We start from the raw sequence: 19741 nt of genomic DNA on the forward strand, positions 1-19741 counted from the left end.
TACCCTATGTATACCCTACACCACAACACTCATCATTTTGAATATACGTATCTGTTTAATGATGATGATTCTACTACGTAGCATATATATGGCTTCTTGGAAAGCGCAGTAGGTCCTTTCATCTTTCATCATGCAACCCACAGAGCAATACCTTGCACACAGGAATTATTAAAATGCTAGTGGAACAAATGAAGGTTTTTCAGAGAATGCTGAGATGCAAAGATAACACGTAAGTTTAAATGGAGATTGGGGGGAGTAAGTATGAAATACTAATGAACTAAGAGTGGCATTTTTGACCTTCTTCAAGTATGACTGAACATACATTGAGACTGGATGTGTGAGTAAAGAAAAAACACTAAACTAATAACTATTTTAGGTACTACTCCTTAATTATACAGGTTTTTACAGTTCATTCAAGTTTTTTTATTACTTAATAACACAACAATAAATTTGTGTTTACTTAAATTTTAAACTAAAACCAACAACAAATACTTAAAAAGTCTTAAGTCATTAAAAGGTCAATAAAACGACAACAATGCCTTTTCATAAATAATAAGAGTGGGTAAGATTTAGAACCAATCAAGTGACTAAGAATGATGACTCACCCATTTTCTATTTATATTGTGCAAAACAAACCTGATTTATGCTATAATTCTCAGGAAAAGCTATATTTTTCTTCCACTCTTCCGTATTTCCTTAAATAGCTGTAACAGTTTCTTGTCTTTTGCTGACACCGAAAACAATCAATGATTGCCATTACTGAAATTTAAAGTTATATATTTGATCTTCATATGAGTTTTTATGAAGAAATGGTGGGGGGGGGTGGAGACAACATGGCCACCAATAAACATGACAGCATCAAGACATGAGACAACCAACCAAAAAGCTTTAGCAATTACTTCTAACATGTCAGGGGCTAAAGGATTAGTTGAAATTTAAATATCATATTTGAAGTCAGACAGTAAGCAGTACTATAATTTGTTCTACTTAGTATAAATTCTCTTTAAAATTAATTAAGAGATGACTGGTAAGTCTTGTCTTACAGTTCAGGAGCAAAAATCACTGCTTTGGGTTTTCGTATAACAAATCTTATAATCATATCATGAAGCGTTCTTTTATCTTTTTAAGATATTTCACTGAAGGCAAGGAATGGGCCACTGTTTACCAACCTACTTAACTTTTCAAAAATATTGATAGCTGCCACCAACTTCAGAAAGGACGCTCACTCTTCTCCCATATTTCTGAGTTCTGTGAAGCGACATGGTGAGGAGAGGTACTGGAAGTTATTTCTCCCTCTGATGCCTACCATTCTTAACATTCAAAGATGAAAATGCCTATAAACTACAAGGTGCTCATAGTCTTCGTGTGTGTCTATGTGAATATGTACTTATGTATACATAAACACATACACATATATATTTTTATTTCACATTAATCATTCAAGATACAGTTATTAAGATACAATCTGTAAACTGCACTTAAAGAAAAACTGAATTGTCATCTCATACTTACGAGCCATACTTTCCCTCGTTATAGAACATAGTTAACCTTCTGACTTTATAACAACAATTTTCACTTTTTCAGAATCAGAATTGTTTTGTAAAATACATCCTATAAACAAAATACGGGGGTTGGCAACACAGCCACCAAGTTAAACAGTTGCAACAGAGACTATAATAATATGGCATGCAAAGCCTAAAATATGTACTATCTAGCTCCTTATAGAAAAAGTTTGCCAACTCCTATCATGGTATAAATAGCTGTAACTGAAAACTGCTAAGTACCTACTCCAGTGCTATCTGCACATTCTAAAATCTTTTCAGGAATCATCTGAAGCAGATATTATCTAAGTTAAAAATAAAGCAAACTAAAGTTCTAGGCTATCAACAATATAAGCACTGCATGGAAATCTGTTAAACATCAACAATATAAGCACTGCATGGAAATCTGTTAAACATTATTTAGATTCCTAATCCCATCTATAGAAATTCTTGTTCAGTTTGTCTTGAATGAGATCCAAAAACCTGCACTTTTTTCAAGTAACCTAAGTGATTCTGGATCAAATATAAACACTTAATATAAAAGAGATAAAATGACCTGTCCAATACCACTTCCATACATGACTGAGCAGGAATCTGAACCCAAGGGTGCTTGGTTCAAAATCTACACTCCTTCTGACTTCTCTCTTGGTTGTAACTAAGCTTAATACATCTGCTTTTAAGAGTTAATCTAGAAATTTTTATTCTAGTTACAGTACACAAAATCTAAGTTATTGTGGTTGAAAAATACATGTGGAGACTTCAAGATGATCCAGTATAAATTCATGAAGTTTAACTAAACTTGCAGTTCTGAGAAATTAAGGGTCTGAAACACACTACGCAGACACTGAAGTTGATAATATCAAGGTCAATCTCCTGGCTTTCATTTTATTACTTTTATATATATTTATATCTCATAGGTAGGTAAAATGGTGAAGCTCTGAGCCCAAATCACATGAATTGACTTAAAAAGTGATAACAAATCAAACACATTTGTGAATGTAATATGTAGCTTAATCATTTATTCTATGCAGATATTATTTTAACCCAAAAAGACTTAATACTTGGCTTTAGAGACTATACAAAGTAATGAGTTGAGAAAGTCAAGAACTTTGTAGTACATATCTCTAATTTTAAGTCTCATTGAAACTGCAGCTATAAGTACTAATGCTATGCTACAGTCTCATTTGTTTACTTAGTAAATTCACTAAATTTATGGAATTTACACTTTTTAAAGTATGAAGTATGGTATCTCCTATCGAATTAAATGTAAATGTCATATAGTTATATTACTTCAAAACCATCAGCTCCTAATTTGAAAAGATAATAATAAACAGAATAAACTTCTTGCCACATTTTCATGAGTTTCAGATTTCGCCTGACAAAATTCCGACCATATTTTCTTAATGTTTATGTATCAACTCATCACATAAGAATAGATTTTCTTTTTTTAAGTAGATGTCATGGAATCTGAACTAGCCTTTTTAACGGACACTATAAAATCACTGGTAAGGAAAAATAACAGAACATCTCCATAACCCACACACAAACATAACCACAAAGACAAGAAACAAATGGTACATAACAGACTTCTATGAAAAAGGGCAAACTCTAAACTATATATATCAAAGTAATTATATTTGTTGAACTGTGAAATTTATTCTTCTGTGTAAGGAAAAAAATTAGAAACAAAAGTATGATTTAGGTCACTCTTGGTAATATAAACAAATGATGACTTTGAATTCTTAAAGCCAAACTGAAGCATAAAGATTTTATTTTAAAATATGAGGACTTTTCTTATCACTAATCAATAGTTTAGACAAGCAAGTGGTTAAAATGTAAAAACGCATTTTTTAATACCTATGACAAAGTAATCTGATTTTTTTGGTCCCTTCTATTTCAATTGTATAAACAAGTTTGTTCTGTGAAATGAATATGCAAAAGAAACACAAAAGCATGAAAAATTAAAATTATATTCGAAAGGAAATAGACTCTCTTTGATTAACTTGCAGTTAAAAATAAAGCTGAGTGTCCACTTCAAACGTAAGATGAAGTCCCTGACTTGAAATTCCATTATACAAAATGTGTTATTAGGTCTTGCACTGAATTAAAAGCTAAAACACTGCTTTAAATGCATAACTAATACTCTTGTCTCACAAATGGCATTGAGATTTGGTTACTAGTATATAAGGTAGTGCATATATACTACGACAATTATATATAATAAATGGACAATTTAAAAAATTAAAGGACACTGTCAAGTACTTGTTTTAGAGCACACCTAATATTTAAAAAAAGGACTCCATACAAAAACTTCAAGACATTCAAAAAAAGATGTCAGCTCAGCATATTTTTAAATAATATAATCTCCAATCCACATTAAAATGTCAAATATAAAAGTTATTCAAATATGTTTTTGAAAACAGGTGCTTCAGTCTACCGCCCCTGACAGTGTCCTCTGGTTGGTTTTCTTCAAGTTAAAGAAAGTTACAAATCTTAACAACTTTTGAATTAGAGTAGTCTCAACTTCTCATCTGATAAGATTGGTCATAAATAGTACTTTAACATAATTATGATCACTTAATCAGAATTCTTTGGCTTTAGTATCTTTACAACACAACACTTTGGATTCAAAATTATCATCCAACTATAACGATTATCTTCAAAACTGATTTCCTATAAAATGCAGTAGCTTCATAGTTTCAAATATACTTTTTGAATTGACACTAATCCTTCAACCAAAATTGTATTTTTAAATTTCAATTTAGTAATGAAGGGCATCTACTGTAGCAACCAAACCTCAAACCACTTTATCTAATAATATAACCAAGTATTTCTTAAATATGAAAACATAAGAGAATTTGAATACAGAAAGATATAAACAATCATAGAAAACATTTCACCAAAACTTATCACTATCTACCTCAAAATATTAAAACTCGTTACCAGAGCTCCTTGATTATTACTTTAGTAGATATAAATTTCAACAACTACAAGTAACATTTCCTCTATCTGTGGCTCTCTCCTTAGCATCAAAACTTCTAATAAATCAGTATAATAAATGGGTAATAGAAAACCTGGAGACATATTTGTTTCTAATAACTGTTGTCCTTGCTAACACTGAGAAAATTTCTCTATTTATAAAGCAATGCAAGTTCACTGTTTTTCAATAACCCCCATTACAAGCAGGTGTATTTACAAACCATGAATTACCAAATAGGTTTTACAGTTACATTTGTAAACAAAGTTATTTTATCATTTTTCATTTAAAATTCGCTTAACGGGAACCAAAATGTTTCTATTAAGCCAAATCTAAAAAACATATTTTATAGAGAGAGAATATATATTCCTAATTTAGCATAGTTACCATAACTTTATAACCTAAAAGAAAATCTTTAAAGATTTCAATGCATGTTTTCAATCCTTGCATTTGAATTAAATTTCAGTCAAAGATCAAAGGACCATTATGAACATCAAAGAAATCATCTCTACCTAACTGCTAAAGTCATACCTACCTTGTTTCTCATTGTAGATTATATTCTTACACAACAGGTCATTATGGCAAAGCACAACAGGTGAGCCCAGGTTGGAAAGAATCTCTTTCATCCAAGTCATCTCTTCCTGAAGAATCTGAGAGCTTGGGATATCACTTAGGAACCTTTTAGTTTAAAAAAAAAAAAAAAAGAAGTTATATCTTATTTATATTGATGACATTTTTTTTCAAATTTAAGGATTAGTATCTACTAGTATCTATTAAGAATTATTATCTACTAGTATCTATTATTTAATTTCACAGACTCCTGAATTAAAACAAGCCAATTATTCCAAAAGCTAGAATAAAGGAACATCTTTACAATGAACTTAAACATGAATAAAAAGAAACTGAGCAATGGTTAAAATGAAGGGCAGAAAAGTAAAATGTATATCACCTATATAGCACCTATTCAGGTGCTTGCTACCTGTATTTTTCCCACTACTGCATTCTTTTCTACACAGCTTCCAAAAGTAATCCTTCTATGTTTTCAAAACGATGTGACTGTTCACGAATTTATTTAAAGTACAGAAATGAACAGAAGTAATAAGATTCAAAGGATTATGAACATGATTATAATCAAGCACAAATAAAAATGGAAGAAAATATGAAAAATATTTTTAATATTTTGTTTTTAATGATCTAGTTCTTTATTTTCTATTGCGACAGGATGCTTTCACCCTATTATTAATTACTGTGTATCTTCAGCTTTTCCAAAATATCACTAACTTCAAGGATTTAAAGTCTACCTCACAAAGAGTCTAGGAAATGTAACCCAAAACCTACCCCCAAAACCTTCATTGGATAATAATTTTTAAAACAGCAGCTAACATTTCTTTACCACTTAAATGGCCAGGCAGTGTTCTAACAATTTTATATATTCTAACTCAATTAATCCTCATAAAAATCCTAAAAGGTAAATAAATGTACCACTCCTGCTATTCCCATTTTACAGATGAGGAAACTTGCCCAAGGTTAAAGAACCAAACTGTTCACTGGCAAAACTGAGATTTGATTCCAGATAATCTGATCCCAGAGCCTTGTGCTATGAAACCATACAATGCTATTCTACCTCTCAACTTCGCATTATCTTAAATAGCCAAAAAATTGTGCATTCATCATTGCCATCTACTTCATTATTTTTAGGTGGTTTCCCCCCCAAAAAATCTTTAAATAAAATAACTAATTCAAAAGAGAATTTTCTGTTTTCACACTGTTACTTCCTGAATATTCAGCACACTGGATACACTTACAGATGTTTGCCTATCCCAGTTAAAGGGGTATAATATCCCTACCAAATTAAAAGTTTGAAAAACTACCTGCAAATACAAACAGATACACAGAGTGATTCAAACTAATTTTTGAAATAAACTTAATAGAACAATGCAGCTATTTTCCCCTAATGGATTATAAAAAAATAAAAAAAGAACAAAAACAATCCATAGGTCCTATATGCCTGTTATTCTTAAAACAAAGACTTCCTGAAATATAAAAGGTGAAATTTTCGTGTATGTTTCAGATACAAAGAACAAAAATTTCCAATTTTTCACAAGCATTATACTATATTAAAATGTTCATATAATTTAGATTCTAAATAATGATTTATAAATTGTTTTATATAAAAAATAATGAAATACCTTAGTCAGTTTGAATCTTGGGAGTCAGTTTTAAGACTCCAGCAAATGTATTTTCAACCTTTCAACCAGTAAATGTACCAGGGACTTCAATAATCATAGAAATCTAAAACAACACAAACTTTTCACGCTCCAATATAACTATTCTGTCCAATGTAGACCTCTAGGCCTATCCAAAACAGCTTTGAACAAAAATAACTTTTTTAAAAAAGAGTCTACAGTAACTCACACTACACAAAAAATGTACCCGTTCATGCTTTATATTTCATTTACTTCCAAATAAATGTTCTATATGAATTTTTTGGTCCTTTACTTCTACCCACTCCCACATCCCCTGCTTTTGTAGGTATTCTTTTTTTTTTTTTTTTGAGTAGTTGATGGAGAAAGACTTATTTCTATAGTGCCATCTGTGAATCAAATGAGTCAATGCTTATTTTATTCAAATGCAAAAAGATAAACCAAACCATTGTTTTATACACAAAAACTCGCAGTTATCTTTGAAACCCAATATGTAGAGCAAAGCAATGTAAAATATCATTTAAAATGTAAAAAGTAATTTTACCTTTCATTAAGGTCTTCATCTGCAAATCCTATGGGAATGAGAGAGAAATATTTCCCCATTTTTAGCCAAAGATTAGACTTGGGAATCCAGCCATTGTGTGCATGGATAGCATGGATTTTAGCAAGCTGGCGTGCTATTAGCCTATTTAAAAACAAAACAGCACAAAAAGAAAATATTCAGCATCATACAGTTCATGTCTACCCACACAAAAACTAAAACAACTAGTATGCATTTTTTTAAGAACATAATTTCATTTTTACCACCTATGTGTTTAAGATTCAAAATAGTTGGCCAATTCAACTTTCGCAAGAAGAGTCAAATGCTTACAGCATCAAAACAAAGAAACCTATAAATAATAGGGCAATTAAATACTGTGTCGAAAAGAGGCTCAGGGTCTGGAAGTAGGTGGCCTATTTTAATTGCACGATGTCTGGCCCCAGCAGAACAATACACAATTACAAATGATTTCATGGTATATATTAGACATGAATCAGAGATACATTTAAAACTGAACTGAGTCATTTTAATTTTGAGCCTTTGAAATTAATGAGGTTAAAGGGCAAAAAGGAACTAAAGTAGAAAGGTAACTGGAGAGATAAATGGGTTCTATGAGTTAATTTATATAGCTGTGTTAAAGATAAATTCTCCGAACATTAGGATTTTATGTCAGAATCAATCTTCTTAATGCAACCACAAAATAATTTGAAGCTACATATACTTGTGTCCATGCTACCTTTGTTATCTATAGAATCTAGTATAACAAATGCTAATAGAGGAATAAGCATACCAAACAGCCTATAGACTAGTCAGTGGACAAATGACTTAATAGTAATCCACAAATTACTTAAAACTGGCAAATTTTTAAGATGCTAACAATCTATGTAATGTTCCTCAAAGTACAGTTCTAGGACCTCCAATATAGTACAACCTAGGGCTATCCAAGGTCCTACCTCAGATATACTCTCAATCACAATCTCTGGAGGTAGGTTCTAGCACTCTGCATTTTAAACAAGATCTCCAGGTGATCCTAATCCACTGTAAAGTTTGAAGGGCACTAATATAATGCTCTGCAGCTTGGCTATATACTAAAATCAAACTCTGGAAGCTTAAGAAAAAAAAAATACATAGGCCTGAGTACTACTGCCCCAAAATTATGATTTATGGGTACTGCCAGGACCTCAAGATATTTAAAAGCTTTTCAGATAACTTTAGTGTGTAAAAACATTTGAGAACCACTCAGCTAAGGAACACAGGAAAGCTAACAGTATAGCAATCCTTTACCAATCTGAGATTAAAGAACAGTTTTACTATACACTGTAGTGAATATTCTTATCTACCTAGTTTCTAATAACAAAAAAAGTTCCTATTTTCCTTTGGAGAAACTTCCATTTCCCTCATTTTAGTTCATGTGGTTCATATAGGGTTTATCTCAATCTTATCCCCCCCACCCCATCTGCAACACTAACTTCAGGAGTGAAGATATGACACAAACTTGCCCAAAGCATTCCATCCTTCAGGCCACAATTGGTTCAGAAAATATTAACCAAGCTAGGCCAAAAGGATCTGATCCCAGAACTTTTGTTGAAGCTGCTGACTTTGGTTAAAACTATTAGGAAAAGAGGAACCACCTCCACCCGGGCCCTATCTGGGCTGGGTATACCGATTAGATGAGCTTGCAGCTGATCACTGTAACTGCCACTCTTGTCTCAGTTATATGTACCAATAAATTCTTTCTTGTCAGATTGAATTTTCAAATTATCACCCTCAATCAAAAGTCCTAATGCATTACAAAACATCAAAATCTGTAGCCTTTTTTAATATGTGTGCTTTGATTCATAATATAAAACAAACCAGTAAAAAAATTTTATTTATATAATAAATTAAATTACTACTTGACCAGCCTTTCCCAAGAATACATATTCATGTCTAACAAGAATAGAGAAAAAAGAAATTTATTTTATGCCAATCTCTCATATACATATAGGCCCAAATGAATGCATGATACTTTAAACAGCAGGAAAAAGCCAGGTGGTAACAAAACCAAACAAAGGAGAATGCAAATACATCATACACACACACATGCACATATACAAGTATATGTACATACATGTTTGCATATGTGTGAAGAGACACCTATACATTTTAAGCCAGTAAGAACAGGGTTTATAACTTTAAGGATAGTTGGGACAACAGGCTTAAAGAAAGATATGATCCATGTTACATAAAATTCAAGAGGCAATCTCTGTCAACAGAACATTATGTTCTAGAAATGCTTACTAAACAAATGAGACTAGTGATTCAGGAGAAGGTTCATATATTAAAATAGGTATTTAACATCAACAAATTTTATTTGCTATAATCTTAAAATATGAATAATACCATTTTTATAGTTTTACACCAGTTTGCAAAATTGTCCAAATGAGTGATTTTTATCAAAAATTTATCAAATAATTTTCTGCTTTGAACAAATTTGATATTACAGATGAAAATGAGAATTACTTTTATATGACAGTTTAAACACATTTCTGCATAAGGTTATATCTACTCAAATGGAAAATAAACTAAAATGTTAATGATCATTACACTATAGTAAATACAAAAAAAATCTATATCAAAACTTAAGAGTTAGTTATTAATATCTTCTAAAGTAAGTTACAGATATATCTGCCCTATCTACAGGTGTATTAAAATTAGATTATATAATGGGCAAAATATTAAATGACAGTATCATTTATATAAAAGGTAAAAAATATTCAGTTAATTAAAATATTTTGTGGCATTTTCTTATAAAATGCAAAATAATATAGCAGCAAATAATCATAACAATAATAGTTGAGATTGTTTTATCAATAACTTTGATAAATACTACCACTAAGTCATCCTACAAAGGACAAAAACCATACCTTATTCTTCTATTTGTTCTAAAGCTTGGCACTTTCAAAAAGGTACTTCACAGATACTTGATGAACAACCGATACTTGAAAAACAGACTTGGTATACTTAGAAATTTACCAAAAAACCAAGCCCCATTCCCCCGCACTATTAGGTTTATCCACTATCAGGTGGATCAAAATCTATCTTGGATTTTTTAAAAGTTCATATAATAAGAACTATAACAAAATCAATGTCTTGCTATACAAAAATAAAGTGACCATCCATTTTAAATATTGCCTTTTCTTTTTACAAGAAAGACATATCTAATACAAGCCTCTTCTCAAAGTACAGAGTTCAAGTCAACTTCTACTTGGTCTATCTTTTCTGTATAAAAATTAACAAGTAAGTCTATTTATAATATAAACATCCTTATGGAAATAACAAGTATAGTTCAACTGCAATTATAGCACCTATGTACATAAAAACTAGGCTTTGCTAAGAAAATTAAATAAGTACTAATTACAAGTTCTATTTTCATCTAAAATTTTTGATATTCTGGGCTTGAACAAAACAAGAAATTTGTGCAGAATGGCCCTGTTAAGAAAATTAAGTTTTTACTAATAAATGAACTCAACAAAGTTGCAGAACAAAAAAGCTACATATAAAAATCAGTTACAGTTCTACATTAATAGCAATCAAAAAAAATAAAGAACAATTCTATTTACAATAGCATCAAAAGAATAAAACAATTATGAATGAACTAAACCAGGAAAGTAAAAGACTTATAAAGTAAAAACTATAAAATGTTGCTGAAAAAATTAAATTATACAAAAAAATGGAAAGACTTGTTCGCGGACTGAAGACTTAATATGTAATATTAAGATGTCAATACTACCCAAAGTGATCTATAGATTCAATGCACTTTCCATTAAAATCCCAATAGTATTTTTTGCATAGATAAGAAAACCCATGCTAAAATTCAAATAAATCTTAAGGAACCCTGGATAGCTAAATATCTTGAAAAAAATAAATAAAGTTGGAGCTCTATTTCAAACTTCCTGATTTCAGAACTTTTTACAAAGCTGCAATTACCAAAACCATGGTATAGCAAGTGCTCAAATAACATTGTTTCATTCAACACTGATGAGAAAAACAAAAATCAATTCCCAGTCAGAGCCACCATGTGGAGCTCACATTCTCCTCACGTCCTTATGGTTTTTCTCCAGTACTCCGGTTTCCTCTCACATCCCAAAGATGTGTACATTTGGGGAATTGTCATATTTATATTGCCCCAGTCTGAGTGAGTATGAGCATGTGAGTGCACTGCAATGGAGAGTTGTTCTGTCCAGAGTGGGTTCCCACCTTGGAAAAAGTGGGTAGGAAAATAATTCTCTTACTTGTATCTATTAATCTTTCTTAAATGTATGTATAGCTCCCATGTATTTCAGTACATAATATTAGAAATGTTTGGGGGCCTTTATTTAGAAGTTTGGCGATAATTTTGTGTCCAGATATATTCCACAAAAACTTATATCCTATTTACAGTTGATACCTGAACAACATGGAGATTAGAGGCACTGACACCCTTGCACAATAAAAATCCCACATATAATTTTTGATTCCCCCAAAACTTAACTACATTATACAGTTGACCTTAAAACAACAAGAATTGAGGGCGCTGACCCCTCATGTACCCCAAAAACTTAAGTCTACTTTGATTGAAAGCTTTACTGATAACATAAAGTCAATAAACATTTATTTTTATGTTACATGTATTATATACTGTAAAATCTTACAATAAAGTAAGCTAAAGAAAATGTTAAGAAAATTATTAGGAAGAGAAAATATTTTTACAGTACTATACTGTATTTATTGACACTATAAGTTTAGTTGTCCATTTACAAGGTGAATCTTCTGTCAGTACCTACACATCACTAGTCTTATATACTACAAAATACTGTAAATGTTATACATATTACTAACACTAGACATCAAAAATGAAGAAATATGAAAAAATTCATATTTATTTACAAGCATAGTGATTAATGCAGGATAACGAAGAAGCCGCAATATGGCAGCCTAGTATAATCGATGCATTTGGTCCATAGTATTAAGGAAATCTCCAAAAAATTTACTGTATATAAAGATTGTAGTATTTACTGGCATGGGGTTGGGGAGGGGGGGGAGAAAAACATATAAATGGACTCTCACATTTCAAACCCGTGTTGTTCAAGGGTCAACTGTACATCAATTAGCCTATAGTAAATCTGGTTTTGTTATATGTCACTTGGCTTAAAGTTGCAGTTTCCAAGTACCTCTTGCCAATGTTAAGTGAGGACTTACTATACTGGCATAAAGACAAGATATATAGACCAATGAAATAGAGAAACCGAAATAAAACCAAGTTTATGCTCAAATGATTTTCAGTAAGAGTGCTACGACCATTCAATGGGTAGAGGACAGTCTTTTCAACAGTTGGTGCTGGAAAAACTGGATATCCACATGTAAAAGAATATAGCTGAACTCTCTCCATGAATCACAAAAATTAACTCAAAATAGATAAAAAATCTAAACATAAAACTCCGAGAAAAAAATAGGGGAAAAAGTTTCATGACATTGGATTTGGCAATGATTTCTTGGATATGACACCAAAAGCACAGGCAAAAAAATTAAAAATAGATAAAATTGGACAATAAATTTTAAAACTGTATCAAAGGACAAAACAGAGTAAAAGGCAATCCCTCAAGAGAAAACATCTGCAAATCATACATGTGACAAGGGGTCAATATTCAGAATATATAAAGTATTCCTACAACTCAACAAAAAATTAACAATACAACTAGAAAAATGAGTAAAGGACTTAATTGACCACCACCACCACCACGCCCAAGAAGATATTACAAATGTCCAATGAGCATAAGAAAACATGTAAAACATGAATAATCACTAGGGAAAGAAAAATCAAAACTACAATAAGATATCACCTCATAGCCATTAGAATGGCTACTAGTAAAAAAAAAAATACAGTGAGTGTTGGCAAGGATATAGAGAAATTGGAATTCTTGTGCACTGGTGGTGGAAATGTAAAATGGTGCAGCTTCTATAGGAAACAGTATGGCAGTTCCTCAAAAAATTAAAAATAGAATTACCATATGATACAGTAATTCCACCTCTGGTTATATTTCCAAAAGAATTGAAAGCAGGGTCTCAAAAAACTATTTACACATCTGTGTTCATGTGCTCATAACAGTATTATTCACAATAGCCAAAAGGTGGAAGCAACCCAAATGTTCATCCATGGGCGAATAAACAAAATGTGATATATACATAAAATAGAATATCGGTCAGCCTTTAAAGCAGTCAAATTTATATAGAGACAGAAAGCAGAATGACAGCTAACAAAACTGAGGATATGGGAGGATAAGAACTTGTTTAATGCATGTAAAATTTTTGTTTTGTAAGATAAAAAGAATTGTAGAGATTGGATGCACAACAATGTGAATGTACTTAACACTATATAATACTATGTATTATATACTATAATATTATATATAACAGTATACTTAAAAATGATTACGATAATTGTTATACATAATTTACAATTCAAAAGAAAAAAATTTTAATTAAATGGTCATAAAAAAGAATGCTCTTAAAAAGTCTTGATTAGAGCACTTCAATTATTTTTTATTAGTCAATTTTATATGTAACAGGAAAAAACTATAAAAAAAATCTCTTCATTAACAGCATTATTTAATAAACCATTTTTGTTTTGTATACACAAGAATAAAAACTTAAAGATTTCTGCATTATTCACTAAGTAAGATTCAATAAGTAAGATTTACTGAACTAACATCAAGGCAAATGCTATTTTAAAAACTTATATTCAACAAAGTCAAGTGTTTAAAAATCTCAAGGCTTCAAAGAATTTTCTCAAATGCCCTCTAATACTAATTGCTCCCTCTCTTGGAACCTCATAAAAAATTAAGAGCATTATAATAATAATAGAATTTTTTTGAAATTGAAAAATAATCCCTAATTTTACCATCACAATATAGTTTACTTCATTTTTACATATTCTGAGTTTTCACATAAGCACATTATTGCCTGATCATAGCCATAGTTCAACTATTAAGCTGAATTTTTCCCTCTTTGCCCTGCAAAAACCATTTGCATGTTTTTAGACAATTTTCAAAACATACCAATAGGAGTGTAATACTTATTAGTGCTGGTGTGCCTTAGTTATATCTGAATATAAGAGTTGTCATGACAAAAAAATATTGTATTACTCTCTTTTATAAGTTACTATATATTGCCTTACTGATTTCCAAAAGAGAACTACCAATTTTACTTGCAACCCGCAATGTACCAGGTTCACTACAATACCCCCAGCACTGGAAGTCAGCGTTCTTGTTATGTATCTTGAAAATGTGCAATAATTCATTTCAAACTGCATTTCTCCTATTATGTCTGTTGCTGCGTCATTTTTAATCAAACTTCAGCAAGGATCCCCAGCTGAGAGGCAAGTTTTAAAGAAATACTTGATGAAAAAATTCCTAAACACCTTTAAATTAAAAAAAAAAAAAATGTCTGAAAGTCTCTGCAATACTTATTTGGTTGCTACAGAAGAGTCCAAATAGAACAGATCATGATAAATTTCCATAAGCTGAATTAAGACTTAAGCATAAAGTGGGTCCAACTCATGTTAATCTATTATCCCATTTTCTCAGCCTCCTCAGTGCTGTCTCTGCTTCTCTTTTTCCAAATTGAGAGTCAATTCAAATTATCACTATTGCAAGTCGAATATGAGAATTTAATTGAAAGTATTGACGTTTGGTTTCTAATAGTATGTATTCTTTTTTTAAGGAATGTGTATATGCCTATATTAGTGTCATTTCCATATTCTAAAAAAGTAGTAGATCCAAATGAAAATACTGAAAAAATTATTTTTTAATAACACTTTTTTTTTTAGTTCACAGCAAAAATGCAGGGAAGGTTTAGAGATTTTCCATACACCTCCTGAGCCCACACATATATTGCCTCCTCTATTATTACCATCTAACACCAAAGTAGCACATTTTTTACAATTGATAAACTCACCATGACACATTATCACCTGAAGTCCATAGTTTACATTACGGTTCATTCTTGGCGTTTTACATTCTAAGAGTTTGGACAAATTTATGACAGGTATCCACCACTTAAGTATCAGACAGATTATTTTCACTACCCTAAAAATCCTATTATCCCTCCCTTCCCCACTAACCCTTGGCAACCACTGTCCTTTCTACTGTCTCCGTAGTTTTTCCATTTCCAGAACGTCATATAATTGATTTAATGCAAACATGTTTGTGATATTTTATCAAATAGTAAACTGAGCTTTGACAAAATTTCAGTGTTCTTGATCAAAAAATTATAAATTATGAAAAGCTTTCCTATTAAAACAAATTCTATAGTAAGCTTAATGATTCATTTTATAGTTATCAGAAATCAACAAATAGAAGTCTACATTCATTTTCTTGAGTCTATTCACTTCAATTCTATAAATTTTCATGTTATTTTTCATAAGTGGTATAACAAAGACCTTACTATTTTCCTTTACTTTTTATGGTCTTTTTCTCAGCAAGTAGAAATGGTTAAGTTACTCATCATTAGTATTCTTTTGGGATGTACTTTTACTAGTCATGTGATCTTCGGAAAAATACTTAAGATCTCTGCATTTTTCTCATCTATTAAAATGAAATTATAATATTAGCCATCCCCTAGGATTGCTGAGTTTATTAATATACATTAGGTATTTAGAACAGTATCCAGAGCATATTAAGTGCTAAATCAGTATCGGTCGCCATCATCATCACATTAACATATCACTTCTCCAATAATAGAATATATCTATTACTACTTTTTAGTATTGGTTAAATAAAGTCTTCAATTTTTAATATAAAACAGTCTTTTCAAGGAAGTTAAAATGAAACCCAAAACAAGGGTGAACTAATGGGCAGTAATTAACTAAAACAGTTTAGTTCAGAAGGATTCTGAGGTCTCATCTAGGTTCAGGAGGAAAGAGTTCCAAGACTGTTTAGTACTGTCACAAACAAGGTACTGGGTATGTCTGTGGCAATAAATATTTGCTATGCCCCATCCATATGGGTTTTTTACACACTTCAAAGAACACCATATAATATGCCATATTAAATAGTACTGAAGAGCAACAAGTCTATGTTTAAAATTTAAAATCCAAAAGTATGTTTCTAAAAGCATAATGAAGCCAACAGATTAGTAATATTGATGACAATTCGCCTAAGTAGTATTTAAATACTTCTTTAGTTAACAACCAAGTTGTCAGAAGCTCTGTAGTAATTGCATAAAGTGTGGTAAGTTTTAAGAGAAAAATATATATATTTATAAAACCTAAACACTTACATAGTGCTTACATATGCCAGGGATTGTTTTAACCTTTTTACATATACTGACAACTTTAATCCTTACAAAAATCACAGAGATAGGCACTATTATTATTCCAGTTTTTAGATGAGGAAATTGAGGCACAAACCATTTAAGTACCATGCTCAAATTTATACAGCTCACAAAGCTGAAGCAACCTGGCTTCACAGAATACTTTTAGTGACAAAGCTATACTGCCTAAGTATAGAATTTCATGTGGCTTCTAAGTCCAAACTTTCCACTATCACTGAAAGAAAAAAAAACCACTCCAGGTGTCCAGTTTCCATCATATGACTACAGAGTAAAGCGAGGTGAGAATGTCCTAAATATGAACTTCTAACAGGAAGACAGTTATCCACTGCCAGCAACGCAAATGCAAGTTTAAATTGATGTATTAAAGACACTTCAGGAATGTCGTTGTAAAATCTATTAATCTATGGATTTTACAAAGGCATTTAAGACTGCTACACCAGTAAAAATGGTATTAGCCTTAAGCAACTCTTTTCTTAAATCTTTTGGACACTGATTCTAAAAACTAATATTTTCCTCCCTGTTTTGGTTACTAAGAAGGTCATGTGACCCTTCTCTAACTATCTTAAGAAACATATTTGTTGTATCTGAATTTAACTTCAGCTTTTCCTTTGGCTTAATTTAAGCATCTATTTGTTTTTAATCCTGTTATGTAAATATTTCTCAAGCACTGTGAATAAGATTGAGGTTTTAGAAGTAAATTATATATGTATGTACACAAGCCTCAAAACCACAAAAAATTTTACACTAAAGAACAAAAATAAATCTATTAATCAGGATCCCTCAATACACTTTAGACAATATATTCATGTAAGAAAAGAGACTATATCTGATGGTTAAAAACTAGGGTTTGGGTATTCTACGTCAAAATATTATTTGAAATTGTGTTTAAAATAAATAACATTAGACAATTCCATTTTAATCAGTGTGTTTACTTAGCAATTCTTAAAATATGATCCAGGATCCCTGGAGACCCAAGACCCTTTAAGGAGGTTTTTGTGAAGTTAAAACTATTTTCATAAGATATTATTTACCTTTTGCACTCATTCTCAAGAGTGTGCAGTGTAGCATAAGAAACTACATGGAGTGAGAATATCAACACGCTTATAGCTAACAGAATGTTCACTTGATAAACCTGTTTTCTAAAAAATGTTTTAATTTCTAACATGATAAATACTGATAAATATAACTCATAAACAAAAGGTCTTTGGGTCCTCAATAATAACCTTTAGGAGTTGTAAAAGGGGTCTTGAAACCAAAATATTTGAGAACTTCCGGTTTAAACAATGAACGAACTTGCTGTTTTCAATTCAAGCTCATCTGCTAGTTTTTAAGAGTAGAAAGAAAATTTTAAAAGATAGCAGTTTTAGAAAAATGATCAAGCAAATTCAAGACATTCTTATAAAAAAATAAATAGTGAAAAATTTTAAAAAGTACAGAGAAGTGTTAACAGAATTAAAAAGAATCTTAATAAGAACTTTGAAATATGAGCAACTGAGTAACTAAACTTAGTGATAAGGTATAACTTGACTTTGAGTCAAGTGCTGCTTTAAAAATTTAAGGGGAAGCTTTGTTCCTCTGCAGCAGACTAATTTAAAACCTCCTATAGTCCTTTCTTTAGCAAAGAGTCAACAATTACGATGGATGGCAGATAGAAAATGTTTTTCTTTGGCAAAAAAACAAAACACAAACTAGCTAAAGAAAATTTCTAAGTTAACTAAATAGTTGCTAAAAGAAAAAGGCAGTTTTAAAATATGTTTCCTTAGTATGCTTAATACTCTTATTTTTCAAAAGGATAAATCATTTAGAAAAAGAAATGTACCTGAAAATGGCAGGGTTGCGGACATGCTTTGGATCCAACGCTTCTCCCTGTATAAATTCATAGCACAGTCCATTATTGAAGGTACAGTAGAGTTGTGGTGCACAGCCATGAGCCTGTAACACTCGGAAACTCTTTACTTCTTCATCTCGATCGACTAACAACTCAGTCTTATTGCCATAAATTCGCACCAGGACTACATCTTCCATTGTATTACCCACGTAACAGCCAATAAGTTTATTTGTGATTCCATCTGTGAAAAGCTGCCCAAAAAGAAAGAAAAAATAGAGGAAAGGCAATTACATACTTCTAAGGAATTATGAGATAACTTGAAAATTACTAAATAATTAAAAGAAAATATCTACTTTTTAATATAAAAGAACTTTAAACACAATTTTTCTTAACATGTCTATAATTTTAATTCTAGATTTATACGAAAAGGAATTCCACTCTTTACTGTCTTGCCTTTAATTCCTACATTACCTTTCTCGATCCTGAAGTGTTAGTCAATCTCCAATATTCCTATACATGTTTTTAATAACTTATTACATCTCAGTCTGCCTTATACTGCAATTAGAGAGTGTGTGTATGTGTGTAGAGTCTCTGAAGACAGGGTCACTGTCCTCTTCCTAGAATGGTATATGACATAAGAAAATGTTTTTAATAATGTTTATGAGTTTAAACATACAAATATCTACCATAATTTAGAGTAGGATAAATCTCCAACTTAAAAAAAAATGAATTTTTAACGTTAATTTTAAAGGTCACTTAATAGGCATTAGAAATTGTTTTGAGTATTCGAGTCGTAATTTAAACTTGGATGCTAAGCTAAAAAAAGAAGGGCAACCTTAATTAAAGAAAAATAAGTAAGTAGAGATTTCTACAATATTTTCTAAAAGGAACTTCTGGGACTTTTCAAGAGCCTTAAGTTAAGTACTTCACGTCCTTTTTTAGCACTGAACACAAATGGCACATTAAAAAGCAAACAGATGACTACCAGTATTAGTTCTCTACGTCTATTCAAAAATTCTAACTTTCATTTTCCTCTTTATTAGAAACCAAAACTAACTCTTTTATTTACCCAATTATAATTAAGAGCTTTTGGAATGAAAGGACAAGTGGTAAAAGTGAAAGTAAGAGTTAAAGACATTTTTTCATAGACAACTGGAAAGAACAGGAAAAAAGGACAGAGGATAACTTTTAAATGTATACACATATAACTTATGCCTGAAAAACAGGGTAAATGTTTCTATTTCAATAAGACTGTTGTAATGATGAGAACTGAAAAAGCTTTAGATCTTCAGATGAAAT

General features: G+C 31.0%; 1 protein-coding gene across 3 annotated transcripts in view; it reads right to left on the reverse strand.

Moving 5' to 3' along the window:
* ETNK1 (ethanolamine kinase 1) overlaps window positions 1–19741 on the reverse strand; it is a 64979-nt gene that overhangs the window by 18044 nt on the left and 27194 nt on the right. For all 3 annotated transcript variants that reach the window (XM_016140515.2, XM_016140514.2, XM_016140516.2), the window contains exons 2-4: window positions 18434–18693; window positions 7267–7407; window positions 5054–5196 (exon numbers count right to left, since the gene is read on the reverse strand). In XM_016140515.2, the coding sequence (XP_015996001.1) occupies window positions 5054–5196; window positions 7267–7407; window positions 18434–18639 (490 nt within the window). In that variant the 5' untranslated portion in view covers window positions 18640–18693. The remainder of the gene's footprint in view (window positions 1–5053; window positions 5197–7266; window positions 7408–18433; window positions 18694–19741) is intronic.

This window comes from Rousettus aegyptiacus, unplaced genomic scaffold (genome assembly GCF_014176215.1).
Source record: "Rousettus aegyptiacus isolate mRouAeg1 unplaced genomic scaffold, mRouAeg1.p scaffold_m13_p_2, whole genome shotgun sequence".
Taxonomy (NCBI): Eukaryota; Metazoa; Chordata; class Mammalia; order Chiroptera; family Pteropodidae; genus Rousettus; species Rousettus aegyptiacus.